The sequence below is a fragment of the Siniperca chuatsi genome, linkage group LG12 (genome assembly GCF_020085105.1).
Source record: "Siniperca chuatsi isolate FFG_IHB_CAS linkage group LG12, ASM2008510v1, whole genome shotgun sequence".
Taxonomy (NCBI): Eukaryota; Metazoa; Chordata; class Actinopteri; order Centrarchiformes; family Sinipercidae; genus Siniperca; species Siniperca chuatsi.
Genome location: NC_058053.1, coordinates 12,850,333 through 12,874,839, shown reverse-complemented (window position 1 = coordinate 12,874,839; position 24,507 = coordinate 12,850,333). Strand labels below are relative to the sequence as shown.

The 24,507-nt window shown below is 40.8% G+C and overlaps 2 protein-coding genes across 2 annotated transcripts; both read left to right on the top strand.

Moving 5' to 3' along the window:
* Positions 1–1,280: 1,280 nt before the first annotated feature.
* ehhadh (enoyl-CoA, hydratase/3-hydroxyacyl CoA dehydrogenase) lies at positions 1,281–10,285 on the top strand. The gene is made up of 7 exons (XM_044217138.1): positions 1,281–1,569; positions 2,624–2,727; positions 3,612–3,781; positions 4,134–4,245; positions 4,782–4,886; positions 7,644–7,985; positions 8,361–10,285. Exons 1-7 carry the CDS (start codon positions 1,496–1,498, stop codon positions 9,605–9,607), a joined length of 2,154 nt encoding a protein of 717 aa, XP_044073073.1. The 5' UTR covers positions 1,281–1,495; the 3' UTR covers positions 9,608–10,285.
* Positions 10,286–10,893: 608 nt separating this feature from the next.
* Positions 10,894–24,148, top strand: zgc:162707 (UPF0524 protein C3orf70 homolog B). Its single transcript, XM_044217139.1, has 2 exons — positions 10,894–11,531; positions 21,640–24,148. Exons 1-2 carry the CDS (start codon positions 11,348–11,350, stop codon positions 22,356–22,358), a joined length of 903 nt encoding a protein of 300 aa, XP_044073074.1. The 5' UTR covers positions 10,894–11,347; the 3' UTR covers positions 22,359–24,148.
* The last annotated feature ends 359 nt before the right edge of the window (positions 24,149–24,507 follow it).

Sequence of the window (24,507 nt, the reverse complement as noted above, 5' to 3'; positions counted from 1 at the left end):
CAAATAAATTATTATTTAATTTATGGATAAAGATAAGACTTTACTGATCCCTTGGTGAAACTTACAAGCTACCCGGCAGTATACATAGTAAAAAAAAAAAAAAGCCCCACCTTTACCAGCTGCAACATTAAAATAATGTACATATGAATGAATGCATCAAAAATTATAATCCAATAATATATGTCATAGAAATGTTTACTATAAGGTGAATTCAACAAGAACAGCTCTTTCAGAGTTTTATTGCAATATTCAAACAGACATTTGCAAATGGATTCTCTGTTGTATCACAGTCATACAATCTCATGCATCACAGAACACTTGTTTTGCGTAGAGGCCAACACTTGACCTTTAATTGATACACAGCTGTTCAACTGCACAGTTATCCATTCGTAGTTATCTATCTTGAGAATGGTAGCTTGAACACTTTCACACAAAGATAGAGAATCAAAGTATCAGCCTGTGTTCTCAGCTGAAGGACAGACAGTGCTCATGCATGAAACAACAAGATTTTATAATAAGGGGTGAGTAAGCTATGAAATCATATGAGAGTACGATAAGCTTAAAGAATGAGGGTATAATATGATTTCCATTACAAATATATATCTTGAAATAGGCCATTCTGCAAAATGAGTACTTTTGCTTTTTGTACTTAAAGCATATTTTGATGACTTTTACTTAAGTACAATTAACGCAGGACTTTTACTTGTGACAGAGTTTTTCTACTATTGCTACTTACTGTAAGTAAAAGATCTGAGTACTTCTTCCCCATCTTCACCTAAGAAATTTGAATATTTCAGCTCTGTGGCTACAAACTGCAACTGCAGAACCTGTATTATCAGTTAAAAAAAAACCCTGCGCATAGTCTGTATATTTATATTCCTTATAACTCATTTTCATATACCCCCAAGTCTCTTGCTGCTGCATGTCCTGCCAAAACTTGATTTTGCTGTTCTTTCCCTTTCCCAGCAGGCCTGTAGCACTTTTTCTGGTTGGGTGACAATTTCCGTCTCTGTCTCTACTTCTTAGATTCATCCAATAGTTCACCAGGAGCTGTTTTTTGTGTAAACACAGTGGCATTTCTCCTGTCTTAGCTTGTAGGGCCCGAGATCACGTCTAATCCTCCAAGTGCAGTTCTTGATGTATGTCACATATCCATATCGACAGACTTGAGGCTATTGTTACATTTGAATTGAAAGATATTAGATTATTGGTCGATAATTACATGCTACATTAAGATTTAACAGAACAATGGGGTAATAAATAGACTGAGTTTAGTTTTCTGATCGGCTCCAGGCCAGATAGGGGCGGTAATGCTCCGAGGGGTTGCCAGTAGAAGGCAGAACAGAGACGAAGAAGAAGACAGTTTGGTAATATGTTTGGCTTCACGGAATAAAAGTGTGATAAAGGTAATACCATAGCAGGAGTGGAGCTACAAAGTTCAGTCTGCACACCTAAAGCAAGTGCGATAGCTTGTAGTGTTGGATCGACAGGCTCGATGGCTCAATATACTCTTGTTTCGGGGTCTGTCGGCTTGATTACTCTCCACAATCCGCCTGTCAACGCACTCAGGTGAGTTTAAATCAAAAACAGGACAAGATCCATGATGCCAACACATGTTTTGTTTTTGTTTTTGTTTTTTGTGGGATAATTTACTGCAAATTCATATGTGGGGGGCTTTTTTACTCTGCTACATTTATCTGACAGCAGTTACTTTGCAGATTAAACATAAAAAAACTGTGATGACTTTATAAAATGATGCATTGTTGTAGATTAACAGTATATAAAGTAGTTAAAATTAGCTCTCCTTCTCCTACAGTTTAATGTTGCTGCTTCATGGAAATGAATCAGTAATGCTAATGCTAAAGTGTTGTGATATTATTATGACACTGACAGGGGGCATTCTGATGCATAATGAGTACTTTAACTTTTGATACTTTAAGTACATTTTCCTGATAATACTTATGTACTTCTACTTGTAGTGCTATCGTATTGCAAATACAAACAAATCCTGATCAGCTGGTCAATGCGCAGCTCTACTGGAGCAGTTAAGGGTTAAAAGCCTTGCTCAAGGGCACCTCAGTTGTGGTAATGAAGGAGGGTAAGATAAGATTTATCCTCCCTGCTTCGCTATTTAGGCCACCACTGCCCCACTGTACAGAAACATATTACATATATAATGTATATCATATTACATATATAATGTATATCATATTATAAATAATTCACATCTGCTGAATTCCATGGTGCCCTTTTGATGGCCCATGATGGCCCAAGATGAAATTGTTAAAATTGATCGTGACATTCAAGGGTGGAACCATAGAAAATAACCATAGATTGTAATAATTAATTTTGATTTCACCATGTTCAGAAAATCACAATTTTTACAATTTTTATATATATATATATATATATATATATATATATATATATAAAGCTTGTTTATATTGTCGACCATGTATTTTTCTCTCAATGTTCTTAATTTTGGGAAGAACAGCTGTAGCAGAAAGATCTGTACTGTCCCTTAAGCCCAGCTAATAACTATTTAATGGGTAACAAAAGGGTTAACTTCAGCAATATTGTAAATCCAGTATCATGTATGAACATGTGTCTTTTTTTTATACAGTGCAGCGGTGAGGCAGGGCATTGTTGACACGGTGGAGAGAGCACTCAGTGACCCAAAGGTGAAGTCTGTTGTCATCTGTGGCCAGAATGGAGTATTCTGCGGCGGTATGGACGTGTTTTTAATTCTTTTCTGTTTCCTGTAACTTCACTATGGTGGCACAACCCCAATCATTCATTTTTATTGTCACTTTCAGATGCATACTGTCGTCAGTGTGCCTTTAGAGATTTGACAGAGATAAGATATTTGAAAATCTTTTGAAAAGACACAACTCCATGACATTCTGATTGCAGCAATAAAATGAAATTAATGCTATTCCAGGTAAAAATCTTGAATTGGATTGAACTTGCGTATCAGCATCTAGTACATTTGAAGCACATTATTATTTTTGGTGCCAAAAATATGTTAAAATTGTGTTTTACCGTACTACTTTTAATTGTTATATAACAAAGTTTCCCAAATTAAACTAATAAAAATGCTTGAGGGCTTTTCTTTTGACTACAACTGGTCCAAAGTAACGCATTGTGAAAGAAAAGCAGATTTCATAGATTTTAACCTTTTTATAATTTGTGTTGTGGTGATTTGTGGGATACACTTCAGCCTGGAAGCAACCACGGAGGGAAGCAAGGAGAGAGGATATTACTACCCTCGTTCTATATAAATTGGAACCCGATTTCATCGATAACACGTAGAAATGATGCATGAACAACATTCATGAAAAAATAACTCTGGTGCTGATGAGTCATATTATGACAAATCATCGCACACCAGGAGGCTCGTATAAATATTCTTCAGTAGTTTGTGTTTATTAAATAAGAAGAGCAACTGTGTTATTTAATAAACTTAATAAACATGAACTACTGAACAATAGTTTCGAGCCTCCTGGTGTGTGTTGATTCCCTCAAAGACGACATCCACAAAACAACCAGATGCACCTCATACTACAGTTTGAACTCCCTGATAACATCGTCAATTTCATTTTTTATAACAGGGGCGGACATCAAGGAGTTTGGGACAAACATGTCCGGGCCTCCACTGGTACCAATGATCCACACCATCGAGGCTGCAAACAAGCCGGTGGTGGCGGCCATAGAGGGAAGCGCTTTAGGCGGAGGCCTTGAGTTGGCACTTGGGTGTCATTATCGAATTGCCCACTCTAAAGTTAGTTCATGCTTCAGATCTCTCTCTCTGTCTCTCTAATGTCAGTGTCGATCTGCGTCAGTGTCTAACTGATGTTGTCTTACATGTTACAGTGTGACTGTTCATTGAACTGCTATGTTTCCAGTGTCATTAGAAATATGACCAGTTGATTTTTGTAGGGTCAAAAGCTTGCTTGACCAACACACTTTTTAAATTTTGTGATGTAAAAGAAGACTGTTCACCCCTCCAGGCCATGTAATAATCCATGTAATGTATTTACTGGCCAGAGAAAGCTGTCTCTGTGTATGTCAAGCAAATTCACACAGTTCTGCACCTTTCATTCATCAAACTTTATGCCTTTGTGTCTTTTCAGGCCAGACTGGGGCTTCCAGAGGTGAGTCTGGGTCTGTTGCCAGCTGCAGGAGGAACCCAACGTCTGCCAAGGCTCATCGGCGTCCCAGCTGCCTTACACCTCATCACCACAGGTTGCAAAGACAGATTAAACTTAAGTCTTTAAAGTACCAAACCAGATACAGGGAAGTATAAATAAATATGATGGAAGCACCGTTCATCTTGGTCTGTTTTTCTTACAGGGTTCTGTTCAAAATGAACTCAACATGCAAATGTCCCTGCATATTATAGTGATCAATTATTAAGATTGCCTTGGCAGAGCTATTGATTGTACACAGGAGTGCAGCTGCTGTTACCCAGAGATTGATAGTTTCCTCTGATGACCAGCAGAGGTCAGCATGTGTTTAGTTTTACCATGCTCACTGCCACAGAAGCCCTTTCCTGTAATTCACTGCTCTGTTCAGATTATCTGAAATTTCTTTAACAAATAAATTTAGTCAAACTGTAATTCTGCACTATTTTTGTGGCATTTTGCCTTTATTTGATAAATGTCAGAATCCAACAGGGGAGTTTCTTAACCGAAAAGGCCGGTTCGTTATTCCTCATCTAATAATTTGAAATGTCACATATCTCCTCTATAGATCTTTGACGCCCTTCATGTCTACCACAGGCCGCCGTGTGACTGCTGCTGAGGCCCTGCAACTTGGAATAGTGGATCAGGTTACTGATCACAACACCGTGGACGTAGCTGTGAAGTTTGCCCTGAGTGTTGAAGGTGAGACACAAAAACCAGATAGCACAAGGTACCCACTGGTACTCACTCTTCCCTGGTTTAAAAGTTAACTCGGTGGAAGGAAGAGAAATTTCTCCCAGAGCAGTTATTTTGGGCAAGTCCGACATCCAGATGTGTCGACATGTAGGCTGTGGAAGTCAAAGGAAGCAGAAAACACGGCAGGCAGATCCTCCACCACAGAAGCCATAAATGTTTCATGGCTCTGTCAGATGCGCTCTGATGTCTTCACTGCTTTTGCTGTATTATTCAGAAGGTCGAAAAGGGACAAACTTTCCTAGAATATTAATAATGGGCTCTCGCCAGTCATTTAGGAGGATGAGGATTTTCCCCGTGCACATGATTCAGACTCATTTACCCACTGAATGGATTGCTAAAGTGTGCCACGTCCCTGCAGTTTACGAGGAATGATTTCTCAGTCTGTGTAAAGGGTAACTTATTCAGATTTATATTTTGATAATACTGACAGACAACACTAGAAGGCTCAACTTGAATAAAAATAAAACAACATTTAAAATTTATTGTGCATTTTTCTGCAATGTTTTAAATTTTCAACAGCAACCATTTTATTTTAATTTTAAAGGAATACTTTGACATTTTGGAAAATACGCTTATTTGCTTTCTTGTTAAGAGTTAGATGAGAAGTTTGATACCACTATTACGCTAAAAATGAAACTACCACCAGCAGTTGATTAGCTTAGCATAAAGACTGGAAAAAAAAAAACAAAGTGTAAAAACAACAAGTTGTGGTTTTTTTATGTGCTGTACTATTTCTTGGCCAGGTGCACAGAGCCAGGCTAGCTGTTTCCCCCTGCTGCCAGTCTTTATACTAAGCTAAGCTAACCATCCCCTGGCTTTAGCTTCATATTTAACATACAGATATGAGAGTGGTATCAATCTTGTCATCTAACTCTCAGCAAGAAAGTGAATATCCATATTTCCCAAATGTCAAACCATTCTTTTAACCATTTAAGAAGGTTTTAACCCCTCTGGTATTGTGAACTAATCCACATACCACCCACTCTGATGTGTGGTTTTTGTTAACATTGTTGGAGTACACGAGGGGACGGTGTATTTTGTTCAGCCTTGTCTTAGCAGAGCCGTGGTTGTACAGCATTTGATTCTTTTGAATGATATCAGCATGAAAGGATGTTTTCATGAGTACACTGTAGCGAGTTACTCGTTTCAGAGATGTCATCTTCAACTGTTTGTTGCTAACTCACTTGGCGATGACAGCTCAGTTCTAAGACATTGAAGTTAGTATAAAATTTGTTAGTTTGTGCCTAATATTGCGCCTTTAGCAAGCAATCTCACTACATCTAAGCAAAAATGTCAACAGCAAATCTCCAGGATTGCATGTAAAACAACATTTCACAATCAAAAGATTGCAGTCTTATGCTTTTTAAAATTCCTTTTTTTCCCACACAGCACTGCCAAGATGACTTTGAGTGGGTGAGAAAGTGTGTGTTATTAGTAAAGCTGAGGCTTAGAGTGAGTCAGACAGAGAAGCCAACAGCATACAAGATGGGAGATTTAAGGAAATAGTACTGAAATCTGTAGAGATTTTGACAGATACTCCAGTCTTGAGTTGATTAGCAGGGGTGTTAAACGGGGACAGGAAATGTGTGTCTAAATTTACAAACCAAGTGTGAATGTTTGTGGCATTGAGATGCACGGCTGGTGAGTCAACCAGCACAGAATAGATTTAGTCTGACACATCCATAGATGAAACATAAAACACTACACAGCAGTAAAGCTGGCGGATGGGTGTATATATAGGCAAAAAGCAGTTTGTACACTTAAACACACACACAAACCCCACACATGCACAGATTCAAGTCTCTGCTGGTGACAAGATTAACTTTTTTTTTTTTTACCTCAGTAGTTGCAACATCTGCCCTCTACATCTGTCAGGAAGACCAGGCTTTCCACTCGCTGCACAACAAATCCATTGACACAGCTCAACCATTTTACAGATTAACCGCTGCAATAATGCCCTCCTAAAGAACATTGGAATCACATTGCTCTGCCACACAGCAACTCATTGGCATTTTAGTGTGGACAAGTACATCTAACTGACCTGAAATGATCTTCGCCTTTCATTCTTCTTCCGGGATACATTGATACTGACTTAATTGTATTACACAAAATTGTTAGCTGTTAGACTAAGTGGAGAAAACCGATCAGATGTGGCTGCTGTCCCTTTAAGCTTTGCCATGGTGACCCAGTTTCTGGCCCAGACCCACGGCTGAGTGTAATTCAGTGGAGCTGTGAAGGATTCTGACTACTGTCTCATGTAATCATGTCAGAGGAGACAGGAATGGGAATTAAGATGCTTCTAACAAGGTTGAAGCAGAGTGGCCTTCTTCTTCACCCTCATTGTTCCTTGCTTAAATCACTGCAGACAGTAAGTCTTGTTGAAAAGTTTTTAGACTCTAAAATAAATCTTCTGATGCAGTTTCATCTGGAAAATTGCTCCGGTATTGTACCATTGCTCACAGGCCTGGGAATCACAAAAATTCAATTTCAAAAGTGGAGAAAGTGGAAAAAAGCAGTACTAATGGAAACTAGGAGGCACTTCTCAGTTTACAAAATAAAATTATGCGGGCGTACATGTACAGTAATGCGATTCCAGAGTAAATTATGGATTTACTTTAAACTTTTAACTAGCAGCAAAAGTCAGAACTGCAAGTTAAAAGGTCATTCCTCTGGAGTCACTTTTCTTCCATGTTCCTGTTCCAGGTCGGTCCCTTGATGCCCGTTGTATAAGCACTTATCCGTGTCCATGCCCGTCTGATTTGGATGCTCTGTTTGAGGGGGTGATGCAGAAGGTGCGTCAGAGTGCCCGTGGAGCTATAGCACCAGTGGCGTGTGTCCAGGCGGTGCGGGCAGCTGCCACCCTGCCTTACACTCAGGGCATGGAGCAGGAGAAAGAGCTGATGGCCACTCTCTTCACCTCAGGCCAGGCCCGTGCCCTGCAGTACTGTTTCTTTGCTCAGAGAGCTGTTGACAGGTGGAGCATGCCCGGTGGAGCCCGCTGGGACACAAGCAAGCCCAGGCCTGTACATAAAGCAGCTGTCATTGGTAAGAGCTTTGGGCTTTTAATTTCTATTTGTCTGAGCTTTCAATAAGCACAAGCACATTGACTCATCAAGCTATCTGTGTGGCATCTCCAAATTCACGTTGCCTGTGGAAACTAAGCCCTCATTTACAGTTCAGCTGATTGTAAATGGATGTACTCTCTCTTCCCTGCAGGGAGGATTAGATGTATGACAATCTGGATATGTGAAGCTCAGCAGCTTGTGCATTAAAACTGCAAGCTTTGGAAAAACTTTATGCTGCCAGGCTAAAGCTATTTACAGAATAGCATTGTGTGTGGTGCAAAAAATTAATTTTCTGTGCTTTATACTTGTCTATATACTGTAATTTTTCATCACCATGTGATTTTTGTCCTCTAAGGTCTTGGCACCATGGGGAGAGGCATAACAGTGGCCCTGGCTGAGGCAGGGTTGTCTGTGGTTGCTGTGGAGACTGAGGAGAAGCAGTTGATGGAGGCAAAGCAGGCAATATCCGGCATGTTGGAACGAGGGGCTAAGAGACATGGGGTGGCTCCTGCACCTGATAGGATCAGTTACAGCCAGAACATCCAGGCTGTAGCAGACGTTGACCTGGTCATCGAGGCTGTGTTTGAGGACATGGCCCTGAAAAAGAAAGTCTTCCAGCAGCTGTCTGCTGTTTGTAAAGCAGGCACTTTCCTGTGTACCAACACTTCTGCACTAGACATAGACCACCTGGCCTCTCAAATCCGCAACCCGGAGCTGATGGTCGGGATGCACTTCTTTGCCCCGGCCCATGTCATGAAGCTGCTGGAGGTGGTGTATGGGCCACGGTCTTCTCCTCAAGCTGTCGCCACTGCCATGCAACTGGGAAAGAAAATGGGCAAAGTCAGTGTGGCTGTTGGTAACTGCCAGGGTTTTGTGGGGAACCGCATGCTGAAGCCATACATCGAACAAGCTTTCTTCCTGTTGGAGGAGGGAGCTACACCTGAGTTGGTAGATCGAGCGCTGGAGGAGTTTGGTTTTGCCATGGGTGTGTTCAGAATGTCTGACCTGTCTGGGCTCGACGTGGGCTGGAAAGTCAGAAAGGGAGAGGCGGAGCCTGGCGTGGCATCAGGTCAACCAGCTAGAATCCAACAAGACCACAGGTACAGCCCCCTGGGAGATCTGCTCGCTGAGCAGGGGCGGTTTGGCCAAAAAACAGGCCGGGGATGGTACCAGTATGACAAACCCGGCAGTCGGGTTGCCATGTCTGACCCTTGGCTGCACAGTTTCCTAGAGGAGTACCGTGCCCAGCATGGCCTGGTGGCACGCCGCATAGACCACCAGGAGGTGCTGGAGCGCTGCCTCTATGCCCTGATCAACGAGGGCTTCCGCATCCTTGAGGATGGAATAGCTGCAGGACCTGAAGACATCGATGTCATCTATGTGTTTGGCTACGGCTGGCCCAGGCACCGTGGAGGGCCCATGTTCTACGCCGGCATGGTGGGGCTGGCGAAGGTCCTGGAAAAGCTGGAGCACTACCACCAGGCTCACCCTGATGTGCCCCACCTGCAGCCCTGCAGCCTCCTCAGGAGGCTGGTGACCAGTGGCAGCCCACCTGTCAACAGGTGGAGGGAAGTCATCAAGAAACTCCATAGCCAGCTTTAAATCTCACACACATTTCAGCTTTAATATCAGTCTCATTCACTTTAATAATGATCTTATACTGTGATAAACTGAACTGAGCCCTGCAATAAATCCTATCTTTGTGAAGCTTGTAGAGTTTGTGTTGACGTTGTATCAGAGATGTTGATTCAACTTGCAATATATTGATTGTATCATTGCTTCTAATATTTTGTCTCCCTCGTGTATGTAAATGCGGGTGGTCATAATACTAGAAACATCTTTGCAACTACTCTGACTACTATAACTGAGCAGAATGAAACCCCTCCATAATGTAGAGTTACTCAACTTTACAACAGTTGGAAGTGTTGCAGGGCTGTTGCATTGGAATGAATTCGATTGTACAAATGTATCTAATAAACTGGTAACTCAGTGAATATATTGTCTAACTCTGTAATAACAGATCGCCATAAAGGCCTCCTGAACACAATCTGCAGTTAAATCTTGGGGTTTTAAAATGTAATAAATCAAACTTCACCAATTGCAACATGTGCATGCAAAAGAGATGATTTAACTGATTTAAGCCTATGTTAGGCTTGTTTGGTTGTTAATTAATCATGCTAATACATTTTGGTACATTTTTTACTGCATGTATAATAATAAATAAAATCTCATCTACATCTATCAGCTGATGCCTCAGTAAAGACCTGTTATATACTCAAACTGATTTTTGTGTGTGATTTATACTGTCCTGTTTGTGTGAAGCTCGCTCACAGTATTAACTCACGCTGTTGTTTTGCTTGTTTTTCTAACCGTCAGTATATTCAGGTAACTGCTGGCGGCATCTCATTTGATTTGCTTCATCAGGCAAACATTCTTCTCTGGAGGAGGAAAAAGAAAACTGCTCTTCACGTGGTGTGCGTCTCCGGTTTCTGCTTTCTGCTGACCCAGCTGCAGCGGTGACAGAGGAGAGCTGAGGGAGACACAGCGCTAACCTGCTTTTATATATATCAATGGCTCATTCCCAAAGAAATCTCACGCCCAGCAACGAGCAGATGTTGGAGTTGCCATCTAGCGGCTGAAAGCTCCAGACTGAGCAGCTGGATTATACAGTATGATGCTCCATTTTGTCTGCATCTACACTATTTCTGAACCTTTCATTGTTTAATGGCAGATTAATGCATGATCCAAACAAATCATGAAATAAGAATCTATATTGAAATATTACCAGAGTTATATCATTATCAGATTATCAGAAAATGTAGGCTATTTCCTTTAGGTGGACTGGATCATTTATTTGTTTATTTATTTCAGATCCAGTGGTGTTTTGAAGTTTTTAGAGAGGCCGATGAAAGCCTGGATGTGTGTTTGAAGTGCGCAGAGCAGCTGGCTTTGTGTTTGTGGACTCCTCCCGTTGTGTGATGAAGTTCAGATGCGCGCCGTGGTTCCGTACGCGCGTCACCAGCGCACAGAGGAGCTTCTCGACGAGAGGGGAGGACGGAGAGATGTGTGAATCACGACCATGGCAGGCGTTGAATATGATATTACACCTAGCTAAATGACGCTCTAATACTTTTACGGGATATGTTTCCACCCTTTGTATGAGCGGTAACCCAGCTGCTCTGGATACAGAGATCCAGCACCGTCTTTCGCGTCTGCCTCCCAGTTGAAAAGCTTCCTGGGCTACGTGGACCGTAAAACCTCGACTCGGTCCTTCACGGGTATGTTATAGTTCTCTCGGACGAAGCTGTGTGCGGGGGTTTTTTGGATCCAGGAAATGTTGGCATGGCCGCCTCGGGAGCACAGAAGTGTCCGAAGAGTGAGAAGTTGGACGAGGCGCAGGCTTTGGCTAAGAGCTGCGCGGGGAGACCAGACTTCCTGCCTTGTGATGGACTCTCCATCTGCGCTACGCACAGCCACGGGAAGTGCTTCAAGCTGCACTGGTGCTGCCACTTGGGCTGGTGTCACTGTAAGTTTGTTTTGCGTGGTTTAATAGCTGAAATCTATCTCACTGTCACTACGATGGCAAAATATGCTGGTAGTCATGGCCATGTTGTAGCTTGCTCATCCTGTGTATCGACTAAAAAGGACAAAATGTAGCTTTACATTAACTAGATATTGGTGAGCTATTACAGATCACAAATGTGATTATGTGACACATTGTGTGAGCTTATGTAAAAGGTTGGATATCAAACTGACTTTTCAGACGCGCTCAGAGGGAACATTTGCTGCCCCAGTGGTGTTATTTCATTTTTGATAAAAGTTCCAAATAGATTTTAGAGTCTTGTTTGTATTTATTGCAACAATATGGAGATAGAACTAAGAGTCACATTTATCCTTGATCAGAATCAAACCTTCAAATAGAATAGAAGGTTTGATTAGACGCCCTTTTATGAATAGTTAATGTAGTCTAAACAATAGAGGCTGCAATATTCAGAAGCAGGGAATTTCATGCTTCAGGGTCATGGTTTCAGTGTTTACTGCTATTCTTCTGGTTTTGTTTTTTCCTTGTTTTTTGTAGACTGTGTTCAATTTTGATATCCAGCCCAAACTGTGAGTATACAGTATGCTGGTATTCAGTGCAGGCCAATAACATTTTGTGACTAAAACAAATTCCACCAATACAGTCCTCCAGTGTCCATATTGTTTGAACCTTTAGCTGTCAGTATTAATGTTTTGTTAAAGTTGCAACGCGCAGATTATTAGAATTATAATGATGTTGAATTCTTTTTCTGTAAATGCATCTATCTAAATGATAACTAATTCAAGTTAAAAGGCATTTAGGAGGGGAAAACACTAGAATAACTATTGCTGTGTCCTCCAATTCACTTTGTATTGAACAAGTAGACCACTGGTTATGGTTATGAATGCATCTGTCTGTCTTACATCATATCAAGAATGTGTCCTTCAAAAGACAGTCTAAGCACATTGTGTCCATCCTAAATATGAGAGCATATGTATATTATGTAGCCTATAAGAATCAAAATAAATGCACAGAAAGAAATTTAAAAAATAAATAGAAATAGAAATGAAGTTGATCAAATCCACCATCAACCTTCCTTTACTGTTTTTGGAGATACTTAAGAAAATGCTCAGTTACGTCACACACTTGAGTCATCACTTTAATTTCTGCTTTAAAGGAAAAGTCTTGTGATGTTCTATAGTTTTCTTACTGTCAACAACAACTGTTCACAGCAGCTATGACAAGACCAGAACCAACAATGAATTGATTCTACTGCCTGAGCTGCCTGATATAGCTCAATCCTCTGTGTCAAAGACCATTTTAAACACATAATTTCTTCATCATGATGAACATGGGCACTGTAGTTTATTTTAGGTCAATCTCACACGCACAATCCAAGTGCAGCAAATACTCTCTAGTGCACCAAATGTCTATTCATCCACATTTGAAAATAGTCTCCAAGAAAGCACTAATTATTCCTGTTTGAGTAATGTTTGCTAAAAACTACAGTGCCCAGCTGTTTTAGGAAATGATTTAGCCTTTTTTTTTTTTTAAATTAAACTATATATTTGTGACCCAAATTTAAAGATGCGCTACAGACAGTGTAGGGATGTCAGAAAGTACTGAGAGATTAACTAACATATTGTTGTTTTCGGTCTTTTCACAGGATTTTTTAAATATAAGAAACATTTAGAATCATTAGCCATTTATTAGCATTATCCTTTAAAGTCGGACCTTTGTCCACAAAACCATCACATGTTCAGACAAAGTCAAGCAGTCCGTCAACTTCAGCAGCTGCTATTCTTCAGTTACAGGCCAAATATTTGATAATATTAACTGAACTCAATAGTATTGCCACAATATAATCAATATAAATATAATTTATACTGACTGTTGAATTGACTGTATTGGTAATAGAGCACAGGGCAACAGCTCCACCCAAACATGGACAATTGTCGTTTCACTTTGAGAAGTGTCAGTGGCATTTTCACCACCAATGTACCTCAGACACTTTCTCTTCATTTGAACCTTTCTGACACTTTGACACCAATACAGAATCACGATAGCTATGCCTGAACCTGACAGGAGGACTCTTTGCGCTGCCCTAATTTATCCCATCTCTGGCTGCCCTGAAAATCCTCAGATCAGTGTAAAACACAATCAACTATCCACTCTGCACCAGTCAGTCGGGGGCTTATAGTGTGCAACTGCACAAGTCACATTGTAATCTTTGCCATGTAATCATTGGATTTAGATGCCTGCCTCCGTCCAGAGTGAGCCAAGCGATTTAAGATATCTGATGTGGCAGAAAAATCTTGAATTCTTTCCAGTGTTTATTATGAGCCACATCCGGGATTTATGTTTCATGGCAAAGCCTGCTCAGTGTTACATCATTTGTAAACATTTAGACTTGCTCCTCCTTTCTGCTTTGAAATATTCATCAATCTGGCTGAAAATGTGCTGCACAATGGACATGGAGCGTTTTGTCCCCATTATTTAATTCAGACTTGTTACAGTATAGAAGAAAGAGCCAGCAACATCATAATGGAGCATCTCACCTTCACATCTCTTTCCACTGTAATTCACAGGTTCCCCTTGCAGGTTAGTCATGAAGCACAGTGAGAATAAACCAGCTTAGACTGCTGAATCAGGCAGAACCAGGGCACCCACTGAGAAAAGTATAGCAGCAGCGTGCTTCTGCATGCAACGCCTGCCTGCACTGCTTGGCTCACGCCCTTCTTTCTAGCGATGCATAATCACGGCGGATGCAAAAGAGTGAAATGTTGTAACGCCCTTATCTCGGCACGTTTTCATTTCGAACGTGCTTATGACTGTCGCCTGGAGTATAAACTTGTACTGAAGCTGATAATTGTGCATTCACCACAGGGAGCCTTGCTAGACTGCCTTTTTAATTACATTTTTAATAGGTTTCGAGGCAAACAAATACAACAGGTCAATGTGTAGTAAGATTTGGCTCAGCATTTAAATTCCCAAACACAAATTATTTCCATTATCTTATCTGTGGAGCAGTACGGGGTGATTACCTGTGACTTAACATCTTCAGGTTGTCTTCCTCTTAGTTTCTGCTCTCGGACGGCACTAATCATCTTCGCAGGCTACAGCAAGAAAATGATGTTGTTGCCTTGACAGCCTTCCAGTAGTTTCCACTTAGTTGGATCTTTGTTAAACCTTTGGCTGAGAAAATGGGGGAAACTGGAATTGGATGTAGGTGGAAGCAGTTTTCCCAGCTTCTGACAACATCAGTCCAAGCCTCTCATTAGCGGTAATTAACTGTGTTTAGTGTCACCGCCAATATGTCATGTCTGATGAGAGCTTTTGCTCACAGCAACACTGGAACCACCTGGTCTGAATCTTGTTTCTCTCTCTTCATCCTCGACTAACTGATTACAATTACCAGGCAGAACAATAAATTACTCATTAAGAAACTCTTACAGAGTCTAATGAGTCCTAAACAGTCTTGTGAGTCCGCTCGTACTCTGTCAGCTCCAGTTATGTACGTTAGAACTTGTATTTCTCTTGCGGGTACAAGAAAATGGGATCTTTCTGTCAGACTTCCTCATCTCATCTGTCACACCACGCAGCTGTAGCTTGCAACTATTTCTAAAGGGAAATATGGAGGCTTATTGGCTAAAGGTCTGCCCTATATTGATTGATTTGGTGACCAATTCAAAATGTACCGCAGTGCTGAATCATAAAAAGCTTCACCTATTAAAGGATCAATACATTGTCAGCACAGGCCTGAGGGGATGTTTTTTGATTGATTGTTCATGTTTGGGAACCACAGCGCTTCGACCACTTGAACTGCCGGTCTCTCAATGTTGGAAACAAGGCAGCACCAAACAAAAGTTCAACAAGTTTTTGCTATGTTTTAAAGAATCGTTGCAGATTCTCTTCAAGTCTTAATACAATACCACATTCTCTGTTTGTGTTACTGTCCCCTCATCGCAGCTCAACAAGGAAACACAAAGAGGAAGTAGTGTACTAAAAAGACTGCAACTTTGTAAGATACCCACTTAATTTGACTAACTGAGACTGTTGAAGATGCATATTAGCTTTGAGCTGAACTTTAGAACGCATATTTGCATGCAACTAGTTCACTTTTTGACAACGATTTTGTCATTCGTTCAAACTGATTCGAATGCAACCCATGTAGCCTACTTGTTGTTTTGCTTATTCCTGGTGCCTCTGCTACCTCACTCAACAGGTGACTTAAGCTTTGTTGTTGTGGTAATGCCTTTTGAAAAGGCAGAGAACAGCCTCACCTTTATCCACCTTTATTTTTCATGTATGGTGCTAAATCCAAATGCTACTTCTCAGATGGTTTGGTGTCATAATTCTACGTTCACAGCAGCTCGCTAGCTTTCCCCATTTTGCATTAACGAAGAGAACAACAGTTTTCACGGGAAGACATTTTGACATCTTACAGTAGGAAAAGCACAGGTGTAAATAATAGTTGATAAGTTAATAAGAGTTAATGACGGCGAGTTAATGATTGCGCATGCTGGCTCACTGTCACACTGCCATGACTTATTGGGGCACTTGAATAGAACTGAGCCATCGTTAATGTTATTAGTAACACCTGTGCTTTTCCTACTATGACAAGTCAAGATGTCTTCTGTGAGAAAGGCTGACCAATTACGCTTTAAAAATACATGTGAGTATTGTCTTAAGATAGACTTGAAGAAATCGGAATCTATCCTTTAATGCCTTTACAAGAGTTAAGGCTTAATGTTAACTATGCACAGGAAAAACAGTCCAGAAGGTTGTATTTTTTCACTATGGTGACAGACTAAACAGTGGATTTCGATCTGGCTGTAAGTCAGGAACAGCCTTTTTGCCTCTAGAGGCATGAAACAGGAAACAGGAAAGGAGTTTCACATGATGCTGGGTCAGTCCATCCCCTTCGCTGAAACCTGAAACTTATGTTGTTGCTGCGGCTGCAGCCCCTTTGTTGGGAGAGATTTAAACACAAAGAGCAGCGGATGTGTGAGCGGACCGTATCCACCGGACAAATGGGTGCAGCAGCTGTTGATAAATGATGATAATCTGCTAAAATGATTGTTTTTGTTCACCTGGTTTTGCCAACATGCTGCTTTGAACTGGTGTGTTGCATTTACAGTAGAAGATCTGCTCAGTCTGCACATAAAGACTGCTGGCTTCGGCTCAAACGTACAAAAAATCAAACTGAGGGGGATGTTAATGACTCAGTCTCTACTGAGGCTTTGATATAAGCTGATATTAAAATGACAATCTGTGTGACAGTCATGCCCATTCATCTTGACTACATGTTGAGTTTGTCGACAATAAACCTCAATCTCCAAGTATTTTCCTTCCCGGCTACAGTCTCTAGAGCGACAGTGGAGCTGAAATTTAAAAATATCGAAGCTCTGTGAGAGAGTGAAAGACTCCATGCTGCATTATTCAGAGAGACTATCTCCTGTATCAAACCAGACTGTGCAGCCGTCGGCCGGCCACAGGCCCAGGAGAGAGCGGTGAAGGCATGCAAGATGGAGACAGGTGGGAGGAGGAGTTGGTGCTCCTCATACCTCCTCCACTCTACTCCCTCCTTAGAGAACAATCTGAAACTTCCCAGGAATGAGCTACCTGTTCTCTCACTGTCTCATTAACCTCTTGAACTCTTGATTTTCCCCATAAATGTATTTTTAAAAACATCTTCAGGCTGTAAATAACATTCTCTAAGTCCGTGTTCCAGCACTTAAATGAAGCTAATTAATTCTTACACTGACTAAAATAATTAATCCCAAGTGTCCCTAATATATATTGTAGATCTTTGGACACCTTTCTTTGTATTTCCAAGGACAAAGTTCATTCCTTAACTGTAAAAGTAGGGGAAAGAGTCACCTTAAACTATAGATATCCTGAATTCATAATTACATTTTTGTAATGAAGAGCTGTTACTTCCTCTTTTGATGTACCCAACCTCATTTACATCTCTTGTAGTTAGTCTCCTACATCCCCCAGAATTCCTTTCATCCATCTCCAGTGAACTTGTTGCTTTCAGCTATATTAATGATAGTGTGATGAAAGGCCTTCCAGTTGGGAAAAAAAAGAAAGGAGTCATTTGCCTTACTCAAAGTGCAACATATCCTGTGGCTGCATATTATTCTGGTCTATTGAGGCTGCTGTCAGTGGAAAACATTGTGCCTGTTTTTCCTCTGCAGTTGATTTTTCTCAGTATGATTGTAGGTGTAAAGTGGTGGGTCTGCAGAGAAGCTCCTATTTTTGATTCTGAAGCACTGACTCAAAACCCTTACATTTACTGTTGAAGTTTCTTTTTATTCTGTCAGTCTTCTTCATAGCAGGGCTGGCAAATGTCTGGTAACATCATGTTGTCTATGTTTGCCCAGTTATCTTTAGGGGGAAAAAAAATTCTGAAAAACATGTAAATGTACGATACATCACCTGTAGCTGTTTTATACCATTTTTGGGTGGATTTGCCTTTTAACCTTCGCTAATAAAGAATAAGTCTGGTGAAACTCTACATTTTGCAATCCCATTGAAAGACAAAAGGAAAACAAGTATTTTCTGTGCAGCCAGAGCCTGTTATAGCATATTCCTCTGTGTCATCCTGCTGCCGTAAATACTCAGCCCACTAAATGTGTATTAATCCACGGAATATAGTCCACAAATGCACCATTTCCTCTTTTCTAAGTAACATTTCCTTAAAACCACAGTGCACAGCAGAAAATTATGGCACGTCATAAATCTAAACAAAGAAGTGGGGGATGGCAAAATGTCTTCAGGAACTGAGAATTTAGCAAATCTTTTCTTTCTTTTGAGGACATCTGATCTTTGTTAATATGGAAATACAAAGAGGTGCAGAGGCCGCTTAACAGCTGACACTGTCATGCGAGGGATCCAGCACTGGGCAACACAGAAGGACAACTGAATATCAATAAAGCTGCATAGACCGTGCTCACTGGCTGTCAGTTAGTGTTTGTATTTTTCTTAGTGGACAGTCTGAACAGTAAAGGGACACGGAAATCACATCTCTACATTAGCTCGTCTGTCCAGATTTGTTGAGACATTTGCTGTGTCTGTTGTTGTGTCAATTTATGTTGGACATTGTTGCTCCTAATTGATACATATGCAGGATAAGACACTTCTAGCAACCGGCATTTTGGCAGGAATTTAAAATTAAAGGTGTGTGAAAGGAAATCACCCGATTAGGGATACAAATAACAATAGTTTTCATTATTGATTAATCTGCCAATTATTGTCTTGATTAATCTATTAATGTCTTTGTCTAAGCTTCAAATCCTCAAATCTGAGAAAACCAGCAAATGTTTGGCATTTTTGCTTTAAAAAACGACTAAAATGATTATTATCAAAATAGTCGCAGATTAATTTTCTGTCAAACGACTAATCGATGAATCGACTAATTGTTGCAGTTCTACGTGCCTAACTACCACCACCTTCAGTATTTGTAATAATAATAGTATTTGTAATCGTACAGTATTTGTAATAATCCAAATCAGAGTATCTTGCAGTGCAAGTATTGGAAAAGTTGTGTTTTGTTTTTCTGTTTTTGTTTTCTTAACATGTGAAGATTCTCCTTTTCTCCTTTTGTGAGATTAATCTCACGCATAACATACGCTCCTCTGGGGCGGAGGGAAACAGTGATATTTCGAACTTAGTGCAAACACCTTGTAAATCTACAGACAAGTCGTGTTTCTTTTGCAGTGCTGCTGAGGACAACTAGTGTTGGTGTAGTGTTAGCTCCATATGTCTGTCTGTTTTGTTGTCTGCCTATGCATCTGTCTGTCCCCCAGTATTGCTCTTGGTATTTGAAACTCCAGATGGATGGATGCAATTAGATGTAATATGCTAAAAACTAAATGTCAACACATTGCCTTCCACAGCTTTAGCTCTTTGTTGCCACTATCTTGTCTTGCCTGAATGGGCTTGTCTCATTCTGAACGTGGATCATTGAGTTTCTGTTATTCAACAGAGGACGGCTACTATTCCCCGTTTTGTCTGTAGCGACATTAGCTCCTGTGTTTTCTGTTAACAATGTTTACAAAGTATACGGACATCAAGCTTCAGTCACAGCCTTTTTTAATTGCTTTACATGGGTGGGTGATGAAGTTTTGTGTCCTTTAATGAAGAGGTGAACTATTCTTGTGGGAAGAAAATATCACGGATGTTCAGCTGATTTACTTAATTTACTTGATTTACCAAATATCTTGTGTGGTGGAAAAATGTCTCATCAGCATTACAAAGTCACTTTGTCCATACAGCAATGCAAAACAGAGCCACGTCCCTACTTTGAAGTAGTTTGATGTTTTCAATGTAACCCGGGAAAATATTCTGATTGAATGGCACCCCCAGCCAATGAAACAAAAGGCATGGACACAGAGTGAGAGGAAGTGATGCGTAGGCCTGTCATCTTTTGTAGTTTCTCTGTCTCCAGGGAGCCAGTTAAACACACATCTGAGCCACACTATTCAAGCAGCACGGCTCAGAGTTGGAGGCAGTGGGCTGCAAACAATGAGCAACATTTGGGAGCAGTCATTTTGCACAATCACCACCAGTACATGAGTTGTCAAAATGGGGAGGCATAACGCACATGGAAAGCGTTAGACAATTTGTTTATGAATATGGCCACTTTCCAGAACAAATGAATGGTCTTTATCTCATGGAGGATTTATGTGACACTATACAGTATATTATACCATTCTAATCCATTGTGTTAGTAATCAGCACCACATCCTGATTTCTGACCTGTAAACGTTGTTATATGGACCTTAATCCTGTATGTTATTTCATAATTTTTGAATTATGTCTTGCATCAGTTTCTAAGGGTCAAAAATGATTGCTGCACTGCTCTGGATGGCCTAAAATTTAAACTATGTTATAATCTGGCTGCAGCTCCACCTCAAATGGTGGTGGCAAGACAGGTATTTTTGCCTTTGGCAGCATGAAATGCTTTGTGATGTGAAAATTGCTACCGCCTCCAAGAAAGGACAGATGATGGTTATCACAGACACACTATTCACTCGTTCCTACCAAACCCATTTTTGGCATCTTCAAAAACTGCGTCCTTCATCGACACTGACTGAAAACACATGTTTTTACACTATTAATATTACTATTATATTGCTCTGCTAGCTACAACAACCTATGAGCTAAGGGTCAAGTGTGGCTTTACGTTATGGGAATGGTTCACAGGGGTTTTATATTTGATATTTACCAAGAGATAATTATTACCATTTACGAAAAGATAATTAACGCAGAAATACAGGATAACAAGTTGTAAAATGCATTTTTCTTTTACCGTGTCTTTAAAAGTAAAGCTTATTTACATGAGGTACCATTTTCAAAGTGCATATACATGCTGCTGCTGGGATTCCTGCCAAATGCTTCCACGTGGTGCCATAATTTGTATTTATTTACTAATTTATTTATTCAAGCAGAAACAAGCAACACAACAGTGTTGTAAACACAACACTGACCTATTATCACCTTTTAAGTTGATATGGTGAACATACTGGCTAACAGTTGCTTTTTAAAACATTCAGCTGACACAGCAACAATATCATTCATTTGAAGTTGTGTTTCTGGCCACCTAATGAATGTATTAAGTCCAATATTCATTCTTCTTTTAGCCCGGTTGGGGTCTCTAACAACTCCAGAAATATCTGCCTCTTTAGATGCTAAATGCTCCATTATGTTCACCAGCTAGTCATTAACTTTGTCTGCTGTTTGGTGCTGAGCAGGAAGTGTACAGTGGGTTTATCAGAGCTTTTTCGCTGAAAACAGCTGCCGAAAATGACGCTCATGAGAGCGGTGAGAGTGAACCAAACAGTAAAGATGCGGGCCTAAAAACTAAAACTAATGAGTTGAAAGACACTACAACACTTTTTAGAGCTGAGGGGAACTGCGGAATCGGGTGATAATTTTCTGTGGTTTCATCACTATGAGCGACACCTTTCACATAAACAAAGCCATTTGATTCATTATTGGTTATAGCAGCTTTAATATCCAAAATTTGATTTATGATTCTCCCCAGCCTGTTATTTTGTCATGAAGTAACATCTAAACAACTGTTTTTTTTCTTCCCCCCTTTTAGGCAAATACGTGTACCAGCCCATGACCAATGTGTGCCATCTGCCCACCACAGCCGTGCCACCTGTTGGGACAGAGTACAGTAACACCATGGACCTGTCCGTCTCTCTGGCTGAGCGCTTCCTGAAGCTCGCCCCATACTTCCAGTCCCCACCTCACCTGGAGTCGCCCAAGTACTGTGTCATCGCGGATCTGTTTGTGGACGACTACATTGTCAAACGCATTAATGGGAAGATGTGCTACGTGCAGCGCCCACCACCTCCCTTACCAGAACCACCTCATCCTCCTACCCCTCCCCCACCTGCTCCCGCTACACCTCAGATGCACCAAAATCCCACTCAGCGTCGGCAACCAGTGAAGCCCGCGCTGCCAACCCAACATGCACCCGCACCCGCACCCGCACCCGCACCTGCACCTGTGCAGCCAGTCCAACAGGTGTACAGTGAACACAAACCCTCGCCCGTGGATAAGATCAAAGGCCCCAAAATGGACCACTGCTCCTCTCCGTCCAGCTCCGAGGACTCCGGCATCAACGCGCTGGGTCTGCACTACCTGGAGTCCTGCGAGGAGGAGAGTGAGGAGGAGGAGGAGGAGGAGGAGGACGAGCTGAGCACAGATGGGAACTCCAGCCCCGGCAGCCTCTGGGATCAGGACGACTGCTCTCTGCTCTCCCCCTCCAAGTCTATGATAGAGATCATCGAAAAGATCGAAACAACTGTGTAACTGACACAACATCGACATGGACACCAACTGTGAGGGAGCGTGATCTACAGAGCAGAATCATTATTGATGAGAATAACACTCGAAGATTTATTTTACATGGACCGATAGGACACAAACCCCTCTCTAACGCTTCATCACGGCTTTGCCGTGTTGTTTTAAGTTGAATTTGTTTTCCTGCAGGTGGCCAAGGATTGTACGTCTGCACTCACACACAGCCTCTCCTCTGTCCACATACCCTGCATGGAGTAAATTTCTAGAACTTATTACGATACAGGAGAAAGAGGAAGCCCAGGAATATCAAGCACATGCGCAGTGGACCAAATAGACCTCTTGTACATGGTAATTATACAGTGAAAAACCTAAAATACAAAAGGACTCTATAGTAGGTGCACCTCCGTCAAGTAAGACTTCTCTTTAGGTATATATTACTGGAGCTAAATTATGTATGAACAAAGGTGGTGTAAGTAGGTTTCTTGATGATAATGAGCAGTTAGGTAATTCTTAATGTTTTCCAGTCGTCTGTCTGACTTTATTAATTCAGCATTTAAGTGGCAGATAAGCGTGCCATTTCTTGTTCTCTGGTCAGTGGCTCCACCCACACCCACATTAGCAATTCTGACACTTAGCATAATAAGTACAAGGCCAGCTACCTCTCATGGGCCTAAAGCACATCAGCCTTTTAACACGTTTAGTACTCCGAGCTTCCGGGACACACCTGGTTTTATCACATTAATAAAAAAGATTCCCGGCCCACAGTTTGTGTGCACTTTACGGACACCAACACAAGCGGTAAGTAGGTAGGACAGTGTTCGACAATCAAGGATAACACAGAAGCACATTCCGCTGTACCTGCCAGCGAGGACCAAGGATACTCTCATAGCTTCCAAACCCCATTTATCAGACATTGACACATTGTTCTGACCACCTTTTCTGTACAAGCCGGACAGAACTGCAATGCTGTTCAAGGTTAAATGGGGCGTTAAGCACAACATGACTTGTACTGACCTCTATTAGCAGCCAAGAAATTAAATAGCACAGACGTCTCTCTGGCAGAGCTACAGTGACAAAAGAAGGAGTCATGTTGTCACAGCAGAAACTAGTAAGACACATAGTGAAGAAGGAATATATCTCATATATATATATAAACATATATAATAATAAAACTGCATTGGTATTTGCTTTTTGGGCTTGACAGTGAAATGTCTTGTGATGGCAGCTGAAACTGTAGTTCGGGAAAGGTGTGCAGGCTAGGCTAGACTAATATGTCAGTTATTTTGTACTACAGGGCAGATGCACCTTTAAAAGGAGATTACAGTATGGAATAGGACACTGAATAGATGTTGTGATGGACTTGATTATAAGAAATGCACTCAAATAGAAAATATGTGAGACAGCCCCTTATTAGTAAAGTGAAGATGGGCTGGGTCTTTTAAATTTTCTCTTTTTATGTAAAGAGTTATTTCCTGGAAAGTTATCTGCAAAAATCACTAAATTATTCACAAATATGTATTGCTACAATGCTACACTAGATGTAAAAATAATAATGTAATAATATATAGTCATATTGCATGACTGCATTAATTTGCCGAACAAACAAATTTATGATTCGGAGTGTTTCAAAGAGCGAACAAATCCTGTATCTGTTATTCAAATAAAATGTTTTTTATTCAGGGACAGCCCTTGACATGACACTGAACACAATCCCTCTTAATGCAGTTTAAAACATGTCTTACGTTCTTATAATTGTTACGGTATATTATTTTCATATGAATAAATCTTAATGAAACTCACTTTTTTCTCCTTCGGGTTGTCTTTTGTAGCCAGTGGTTTTTCAATTCAATTCAATTCAGTTTTATTTATATAGCGCCAATTCATAACAGAAGTTATCTCATTGCACTTTGAAACATTTGAGCATTTATCTGCAAAAAGAAAGTTTACATCTTCTTTGAAAAGCACTCAGACTTGATGACTAATGTTCTCCAGAGATTGGGTAGACTAGAAAAGCAAAGTGAGAAACTGACTACTCACTACTTTAGCTGTGGTTGTTTGTCTCCTCTGAAATGTCTTGAGGAATGTTCTTTGTTTCTCACATTCCCTCCTTTGTAACCTGTACTTTCTTACACTGGCACAGAAAAATTACACAAAAGCA

Coding starts and splice junctions, on each gene's coding strand:
- zgc:162707 (XM_044217139.1), top strand. CDS start 11,348: ATGGCCGCCTCGGGAGCACAGAAGTGTCCGAAGAGTGAGAAGTTGGAC. Junction 11,532..21,639: donor CCACTTGGGCTGGTGTCACT/GTAAGTTTGTTT, acceptor CCCCCCTTTTAG/GCAAATACGTGTACCAGCCC.
- ehhadh (XM_044217138.1), top strand. CDS start 1,496: ATGGCTCAATATACTCTTGTTTCGGGGTCTGTCGGCTTGATTACTCTC. Junction 1,570..2,623: donor CCGCCTGTCAACGCACTCAG/GTGAGTTTAAAT, acceptor TTTTTTATACAG/TGCAGCGGTGAGGCAGGGCA. Junction 4,246..4,781: donor CTTACACCTCATCACCACAG/GTTGCAAAGACA, acceptor TGTCTACCACAG/GCCGCCGTGTGACTGCTGCT.